Below are 9,567 nucleotides of genomic sequence, written 5' to 3'. Positions count from 1 at the left end.
CCCAGAGACAGAGCTGATCAGACAGGCGTGAGGACACAGCTGGCTCCTGGGCTCTCTCTCAGTCCCCAACCTGCACTTTGATCATGGACAGGCAGCACTCTGAAAGGCCACACAGCCGCAAGACAGCTAATAGAGTGTCATCAGCCACGTCCCTCAACCCCAGGTCAGTTCAGCCCCCAGAGACATGAGGGAGCCCTGCCACCCTTCCTCCATCCAGCTCTCCACCTCCCAGGAGAGTGCTCCCTGCAAGCAGCAAGGCCCTCTGCCCTTTGGGCAGGTGCTTCTAGGGAGGGATTTGGGGTAGTCCATGATGCCACCATCACTGGCAAAGCAGAGGAGCTGGGATGGGGGAGATTCAACTGGACCATGGGCTCTGCCTTGCCTTGCACATGGCTGCTGGCTGCCCATAAGAACAAGAGGTGTAGATGGACATAGGTCACACCAGGCTGTGCGAATGAGTGAGTGGATGGCCAGACAGATGGCTAGACACACTGTCCACCCACTTCTCTGAGCATTGCTGCCCAGGACCAGATGGAGAGGACACAGCCACCAGGATCTTACAGAGATTTACAGGAACACAAGGAGGGAAAGGCTCCTCCCAGATCTCCAGTGACCCAGCCAGACACTAGGGCCAGCTCCACTCTCCCGGGGCCCTGTAGGCCCCTGCTCAAGTTCCTCTGACCCCTGCCCAGGCAGGTGCCTCTCCACAGGGCCACAAAGAAGGCTCTGTTATGCAGGGGCTCTGCCCCAGGTGGGTTCCCATGGAATTAACACTTGTGATCTATGTAGCTCTTCCAGGAGTGTCCTGGTAGCTGCCTGTGCACTTGGTCTCCTGGTCCCCACAGCTGTCATGTTGGGGAGGGTTCTTGTCTGTCCTCCTCACACAGCTCAAATTGCATCTAAACCAGGGAAAAGTTCCCCTCCATGGGGAGTTTGCTAAAAGTGCTCAAGCTGTTTTTATAGTTTTAAAAATGCAGTTACCTCTGAGGCCTAGGGGCTGTGACGCAGGTTCAGGGCCTGCAAGGTGCAACTCACAGGGTGAAAAGGGGACTTTCTCTGGTATCTGGCCAGTAATCCCATCATATGATCCCACCTCGTGATCTCATCTTACAAAATCACACCTACCGCCTCCATGCCCCACCGCTGCAAAGGCCCCACCTCCAACACTGGGGCCTGGGCTTCAACATTTTGACTGAGGGGAGGAGGGGACACAATCCAGCCCATAGCAGGGACTACAGAGATGGTGGCCTCCGTCTTTCTGTCTGTATGGCATCACCTTTCCCAGAACATCATAGAAATGAAATGAGGCAGGATGTCGCTTTCTTTCCCATGGCATAATGTACTTCAGTGTCATCCACTTTGAGTTTACCAGTAATTCATTTCTCTTTATTGCTGAGTTTCATTCTGTGGATGTAGCACAGCTAGGTTGTGCCCCCATCAAGTGCAGTATTTTTATAATCTGTCCACTTTTAGCCATTATAAATAAAGCCACTATTACACATTTGCGTGCAGATTTTTGTGTGAACACAAGCTTTCTCTTCACTTGAGTAAATGCCTAGGGTGGGGCAGCTGAGTCATACAGTCAGTATGTTTGTAAGAGAGTACCCAATGCTCAAGGCCCAGTCCTACCAGCAAAAGTCCCAGCTTCTCTGCAAGTGCACTAGCCCTTGGTATTTCCAGTTTTCCTGACTCTGGCACACGTGTAGTGATGCCCCCAGTGATTTTAGCTTACTTCCCTCATAAGAAATAATGTCCACTAACTTTTATATGCTTATTCGCACTTAAGTGTCCTTTGGTGGATAGCTTGTTCATATCTTTTGCCTGTGTTTTGGTAGTTTGCTTGCATAGTTATTTGGTTTGGTGTTGAGTTCTGTGAATATTCTAGATATAGTCTGTTATCCCATGTGATTTGCAAATACTTCTTCATCTTTTCATTGTTTTCTGGTATCTTTCAGAAACCGTAAGTTCTCAGTTTTTATTATATCATCAGTTCTTTTATGGATAGTACTTTGATGTCATATCTAAGAAATCTTTGTCTCACCCAAGGTCATGAAGATTTTTCTCCTATATTTTCTTCTAGAGGTTTTAGAATTTTAGGATTTAGTTTCAGCTCTGCATTCTATTTTGAGTTAATTTTTGCATATGGTGCAGAGTATAGATTAGGAGTTATGTTTGCATGCAAATATCCAGTTGTTGTAGCACCACAGGCTGAGTTGATGATCCTTTCTTAATTGAATTGCTTTTGCATGTTTATCAAAAATCAGTCAGCCTCGTATATATGGACCTCTTTTGGACACCATAAGCTATTCCATTTATTTACATTTCTGTGCTTTTATTCATATTGCACTGTCTTGATTACTGGAGATTTATAATAGTTCTTAAAATTGGTAAAGAAATTGGTCCTTCAATTTTTCCTTCTTCAAGGTTACTTTGGCTATCCTGTTCATTTTATACACTTTCATATAAACATTAGAAAAGGTATGTTTATTACTAGCAAAATATGCCATTGGAATTTTAGTCAGAATTTTATACAATATTTGTATAAATTTAGAGAAAATTAACATTTTAATAATAGCAAATTGTCCAATCCATTAACATGGTATGTCTTTCTATTTAAAGTCTTCTTGATTCCTTTCATCAGTATGTTGTAGTTTACACTACACAGATCTTGTTAGCCAGGCATGGTGCCACATGCCTGTAATCCCAGCACTCTGAGATACTGATGCAGAAAGACTGCAAGTTTAAGCCCAGCCTAGGCAATTTAGTGACCTACTGAGACCCTGTCTCAAAATATTAAAAAATTTTTAAAAGGTTAAAAATGTAGTTTATTGTGAAAGCTCTGGATTCAACCCCCAGGATCACTAAAAAACAAAAACATTGTATGGATCTTGCAATTATTTGTACTATTTATACCTAAATATCTCGTATCTTTAGTACATAGTATTTTTTTATTTTAGTTCCCAGCTGTTCATTGTTGCTATATAGAAATGGCTGGTTTTTGTATACTAACAAAATTTGTAAAGTTTCTGAACTACTTTTTAGTTCTAGTATCTATTTTTAGTTCAAGTATCTGGAATTTTCCACTTTGATAACAATGTCTTCTACAGAGTTTCTTCCTTTCCAGTATGCTCTATTTTTCTATTTCTTGACTTTTCACATTGACTAAGCCCACAGTACAATGTTGAATAGAAAGGATATTCTCACCTCATTCCAAAGTATGTGAGGAAAACATTCAGTCTTTCACCACTATGTGCAACATGAGTTGTAGGCGTTTTATAGATGCTCTTTATCAGGTTGAGAGAGATTCCTTAGTTCTTGTTTCTATTGTGATTAGATGTTGAATTTTGTCAAATGCTTCCTCTGCCTCTGTTCAGATGGTTATATGATTTTCTTTATTAGTTTATCAATACAGTGAATTATATTAAATGATTTTCAAACATGCAACCAGCTCTGCATTCCCAGAAGAAGCCCCATTTGGAGATGACAGATGAGAATTTCTATATATTTTAGATTCCTTTGCCTTTTGTTAAGAAAGTTTGTGTCTGTTCTTAGAGGATTTTAGGCTATGGTTTCCTTTGTTTGCAATATTGTTGTATGATTTGGGTATCAGAGAAATATTTGCCTGACAGAAGTTTTGCAGCTACCGATATTTTTTCCTCAGAAGCTTGGTGAAACTAAAGCACCATCTAGGCCTGCCTGAAATTCTTTGCATGTATGTAGGGTTGGGGGGGGGGGATATCTACTACAAATTAATTTTTATAATTGATATGGAGGTATTCCTATTATTTAATTCTTGAGTGAGCTTTGGTATTTTATAGTTTTAATGAATTCCTCTATTTTATTTAACTTATCAGATTTATTAGCTTAGTTATTCATAATATTCCCTTATTATCCTATTAATGTCTGTGAGACCAGTAGTGATGTACTACTCTTATTCTTGAAAATTGGTCTCTTCTCTCTTTTTTGTCTCAATAAGTCCTGCCAGAGGTTGATCAATGTATTCATCTTTGTAAGAAACCAGCTATCTTAGTTACTTTTCTCTTTGCTGAGGAAAAAAAAAACACCCAACACCAAATTAAAGGGGGAAAGTTTTACTTAGTTCACAGTTTATAAAGGTTTTAGTTCATAGTTGGCTGGCTCCAAGGCAGGGTGGCACGGCAGAAGAGAAATAGTTCATGACCTACTGAAGGCATCAAGGCAGTAAGCAGCAAAGCAGTAAGCAGTAAGAGAGAGGCAACAACAGCAGCAGCCCTCTTTCTGTCTATTTTATCCAGGCTTTCTGCCCTTAGCACTCATACCCTTAATCCTAGCATTGTGCTATACACCAATCCCAGCATCACACTTCCTAGATACAACCATCTCCAAAAAGCACCACCTGTGACTACATGAGGCTTTGGGAGGACATCTAGATACAAGCTATAACACCAGCTTTTGGTGGCACTGATTTTCTTTATTTTTCTGTTTTCTATTACATTGTTTTCTGGGCCTCTTTTTATTATTTTCCTGAGTTTAATTTGCATTGGCCTTAGTTTTAAAATAGAATTGAAGGTCATTGATATCAGACTCTCATCCATTTTCCATACATGTCTTTAACACTATAAATTTTCCTCCCAGGCATTTGGTAAGTTGTGCTTTCATTTTCATTCCATTCAAAATACTTCTTACTTTCTCTTTTGATATCTTCTTGACCTATGTGTTATTTAAAAGTATGTTATTTAGTTTTCATATCCTTGAGGACTTCCCATCTATCTCTTTTTTTGTCTAATTTAATTCTATTGTGGTCAGAGACCATATTTTGTTTAATTTGAATCCTTTTGGATTATTAAAACTTTTTATGCATAGAATATGGCCTGTCTTGGTAAATGTGTCATGTGTGCTTCAAAAGAATGTACTTTTTCCTGCTAGACAGAATTCTATAAATATCAAATAAGTTAAACTGGTGAAAAGTGTTGTCCAACTCTTCCATATCCTTATTGATAAGCCTTTACTTATTCCATCAATTGTTAAGAAAGGATTGAAATCTTTAATTGTGATTGTTGATTTGTCTGCTTCTCCTTGTAGTTCTTTTTATGTGCTTTGTAATTCTAATGTGCATGAACATTTATGATGGCTGTTATCCTGGTAAATGATTCCTTTATCACTCTAAACTGACTCTTTATCCCGTTATTTATTCTAAAAATATATTCTGTCTGATTTTAACAAAGCAACTCCAATTTCCTTTAATGTTATCATCATATATCTTTTTCCATCCCTTCATTTTTAATCAATTGGTGCCTATTTCTTTTATTTCCTATAGGCAGCATATAGTTAGGTCTTGTTTATTATTTAATTTGAGAACCTGCTATTTGATTATGGTGGTTAAACCATTTATATTTAATGTGACTATTGATATGATATGATCTTAATCTATGTCCATTGTTGGTTTTTTATATTTTTGTCTTGTGTTTTTTAGTAATTACTTTAGGGATTATAGCATGCAATGCTAGTTTATCTATCTCATTATATCTTCAATTTACATTGTACAACTTGTGCTATTGCTGTTATGTGTTTTACTTCTGTGTTGTTATAAAAACCCACAATAAATTATTATTTTATGTTAAATTTTAAAAATAAGGAAAACATTTTCTATTCACCCACTATTTACCATTTCCAGAATTGTGCATACTTTGGTATAATTCCACGTTTCTGCCTGACATCCTCCTTCTGCCTCAACAACTTCTCCTGACATTGTCTATGGTGCACATCTTCTAGGGATGAATTCTTAGGGATTTTTTATATTCAAAAACCTTTTCATTTCACCTGTGCCTCTTCAAGATTCTTTCTCTGAGTATAGAATTTGAGCCTGGCAAGTTGCCTAGATTTTTCTTACTTTCATTGGCTTACAATGTTGCCACATAGTCTTCTGGCTGGTGTTGTTTCCAACAAGAATTATCCATCATTGTTCATCCCTTTGGCGTATACTTTTTCTTTGGCATCTTTTAGATTCCTCTGACCATTCCTTCTAAGTAACTTTATATTTAGATGTGATTTCACATTACTTCCTTCATGTTTCTTTTGCTTGAAATTTATTTAATTTCCTGGATATATGGATTTATAGTTTTCATCAATTTTGGAAATGTTTAGATATGTTATTTCTTCAAATATGTTTTCTGTCCCCTTTCTTCTCCCGTGAGGACTCAAATTACACATCCCCAGTGCCTTTGAATTTATCCCACAACTTGCTGAGACTCAGTTCAATTTTTTCCAGTCTTTTTTCTGTTTATGTTTCATTTTTGGGGTTTCTACTGGCCTTCAAATTTACTAATCCTATCTCCCACTGTGCCTAACTTACTGTTAAAGTTAAGTCCATGTATTCTTAACCTGAAATGTAGTTTTCCTTTTTCTGTATATTTTTGTGTGTCTCTCTTTAGCATACTTACATTTTAGTCTATCATGTTGAAAATATGGTATATAATTATAGCAATGTTAATGTTCTTGTTTACTAATACTATCATTTCTGGGTGGTTTTGTTTCATTAGTTTTACTGGTACATTTTAGAGGTATATAATAATCACATTTATCATAGGGAATGTGTACCTCTACATAATATATGTTGATTCTTCTTTTTTACCAGGTAAGTTCCCCTTACCTTTTGAATAATTTCTTCATATTTCCCAAAATTTGTTATACATTTTGGTCCTTACATAATCTTTAGGTTTCTCACACCACAGAAACAATGTGGTATTTATCCACACAGGTCCGATTTGGCCATACTACCAAAATTGTTGTACAGATTCAAAGCAATTCCCATTAAAATACCATTAGCATACCTCACAGATCTAGAGAATACATTCCTTAAATTCATCTGGAACCAGAAGGGACCCGGAATAGCAAAAGCAATCCTGGGCAACAAAGACAAGTCAGGTGGAATCACAATCCCTGACCTGAAACTATATTACAATGCTACTGTAATCAAATCAACATGGTACTGGCTAAAAAACAGACCAGAAGATGAGTGGAGCAGACTGGAAGACACAGCCACAACCACAAACACACTCAGCCACCTAATCTTTGACAAGGGGGTCAAACAAACTCACTGAAACAATGATAGCCTCTTTAATAAATGGTGCTGGAAAAATTGGCTTGCTACCTGCCAAAGACTGAAAATATATATTAGATATATTACTAGATATTAGTCTTTTGTTTGAAAATAAGCTGGCAATTTTTTTTCACTTTGTGCATTCTCTCTTTGCTCTGTTAGTGGTTTCTTTTGCTGTGCAAAAGCTTTTTAATAAGAAATCCCATTTCTTGATTCTTTGTAATATTTCCTTTGTGATCAGGGTTTTGTTCATAAATCCTTTGCTTACAGCTATGTCTTCAAGAGTTCTACCTATTCTGTCTTCCAGCAGATTTAGTGTTTCTGTTTTAATATATAGACCTTTGACCCATTTCTATTTTAGTTTAGTGCATTGTAAGCTACATGAGTCTAGGTTTAATATTTGGCATGTGGAAATCCAGTTTTTCCACTGAAGAGAGGCTATCTTTCTTCCAGTAAGGGTGTTTGGCCCCTTTGTCAAAGATAAGGTAGCTGAGCGTATTTGGAGTTGTTTCTGATCTTTAATCTGCTCTTGATCATTTGGTCTATTTTTTGGCCATTACCATGTTATTTTGATTACTGTAGCTTTGTAATATGCTTTCAAGTCAGGGATTGTGATGCCCGCTGCCTTCTCTTTGTTGCACAGAATTGCTTTTTCTATTATACATCACTTCTGGTCCCAAATAATTTTTAGAACTATTTTCTCTAAGTTTTTGAGGTATGCTGTTGGTATTTTGATTGAGTTTGCATTAAATCTGTATAACAGTTTTGAAAGTATGGCCATTTGCACTATATTTGCCATTTGCACAAAAACAATACTATATTGAAAGTATGGCCATTTGCACAAAAACAAGAGATATCTTTCCATTTTCTGATATCCTTTTGGGTTGCCTTTCTAGTTATCAATGTAAAGGTCCTTCACTTCCTTTGTTAGATTGATTCCTAAGTATTTAATTTTTATACTATTGTGAAAGCTGTGGTTTCCCTAATTTCTCTCTCCATGAGTTTGTTATTTGTGTACAGGAATATTATTGATGTTTGAGTGTTGATTTTCTATCCATCTATGCTACTAAATTTGGTTATTAAATATAGAAACCTTTTCATGGAGTTTTTGGGTTCTTCTATATAAAATATCATGTCACGCACAAAAATGATAATTTCATATCTTCCTTTCCTATCGTTATTCCTTCTATTTCTTTCTCTTGTCTCATTTGTCAGAATAATGCTTACAGAACTATATTGAATAGGAGTGGTGACAGTGGACATCCTTGTCTTGGTCCTGATTTTGGAGTGAAAGCTTTCAGTTTTTGGTCATTAAGTATAATGCTGGCTGTTGGTTTGTCATAGATGGTTTTTATCAAATTGAGATAAAGACCATCTATTCCAATTTTCTGCAGGATTTTTATCATGAATGTGTGTTAGACTTTGTCACAAAATTTTTGTGTGTCTATTGAGATGATCATGTGATTTTTGTCCTTTGTTCTGTTAATATGGTGTATTACATTTATTGATTTGCATATGTTGAACTATCCCTGCATCCTTGGGATTAATTATACTTGGTCATGGTGTATAATCCTCATGATGATGATTTGCTACTTTCTATTTGCCAGTATCTTATTGAGGATTTTTGCATCTATATTTATTAGGGAGACTAATGAACTTCTCCTTTTGGTTGGATCCTTATCTGGTTTTGGCATCAGGGTAATGCTCACTTCCAGGAATGAGTTTGGGAATACTTTTCTTTCAATTTCATTGCAGAGTTTGGGGGGTAGTGGCATTAGATCTTTTCTAAATTTCTTGTAGAATTCAGCAGTGAATCCATCAGGACCTGGGCTTTTCTTTTTTTGGTTAGTTTTTAATTCATTGTTTCCATCATTTTCCTAAGCCTCTCTATTATTTTTCTATATCTACTCTGGATTCATTAACTATGTCCCTTCATTATGGTCATCATCCCTTTAGTTATTTGAGAATTTTTTTTTCTAATTTTTTTACTTTAAAGAGAAAAAAACTAACAAAATAATGAAGACAAAAGTAAAAACAACACAGAAACAACAAAAACTATACATGACCTCAAAACAAAATTATAGGAATTAACAATGGTTGCTATACTATATACCATTACGTTCAGTCAAGTTGCTCTGTCCACCAGATGTAAGAATGCAAGACTGATCAAACAATCAGAGACATTAACAAGTAATAAAAAAAAAATGGAAATGACACAGAGCTACACCATACAAGATGGTAGGAATTCAACAATGGTTCTTATATTGCATATTGTTGTCTTCAAATCAGTCATTCTGATTACCAGATGCAAGCATGCAAAATTGGTCAAGAAAAAAAAAATTTAAGCATTAACTGTTTCTTTCAATAAAGCATTAACTGTTTCTTTCATAGACATTAGCAATACACCTATCCCAGCTTCCTTGTGTGTGTGTGTGTATATATATATATATATATACACATCTATATATATTTTGTTTTTCATTTTAAAG

The 9,567-nt window shown here is 36.5% G+C and overlaps 1 protein-coding gene across 1 annotated transcript in view; it reads left to right on the top strand.

Annotated features, from left to right (window-relative positions):
* Mroh5 (maestro heat-like repeat family member 5) overlaps window positions 1-9,567 on the top strand; it is a 60,573-nt gene continuing 51,006 nt past the window's right edge. Inside the window, exon 1 of the mRNA XM_013520004.1 lies at window positions 1-163. Within this exon, the coding sequence (XP_013375458.1) occupies window positions 84-163 (80 nt within the window). The 5' untranslated portion in view covers window positions 1-83. The remainder of the gene's footprint in view (window positions 164-9,567) is intronic.

Source organism: Chinchilla lanigera, unplaced genomic scaffold (assembly GCF_000276665.1).
Source record: "Chinchilla lanigera isolate Chin_1 unplaced genomic scaffold, ChiLan1.0 scaffold00053, whole genome shotgun sequence".
NCBI classification, from domain to species: domain Eukaryota; kingdom Metazoa; phylum Chordata; class Mammalia; order Rodentia; family Chinchillidae; genus Chinchilla; species Chinchilla lanigera.
Note: the sequence above shows the minus strand (reverse complement) of the source record. Positions and strands in the feature narration are given on the sequence as shown.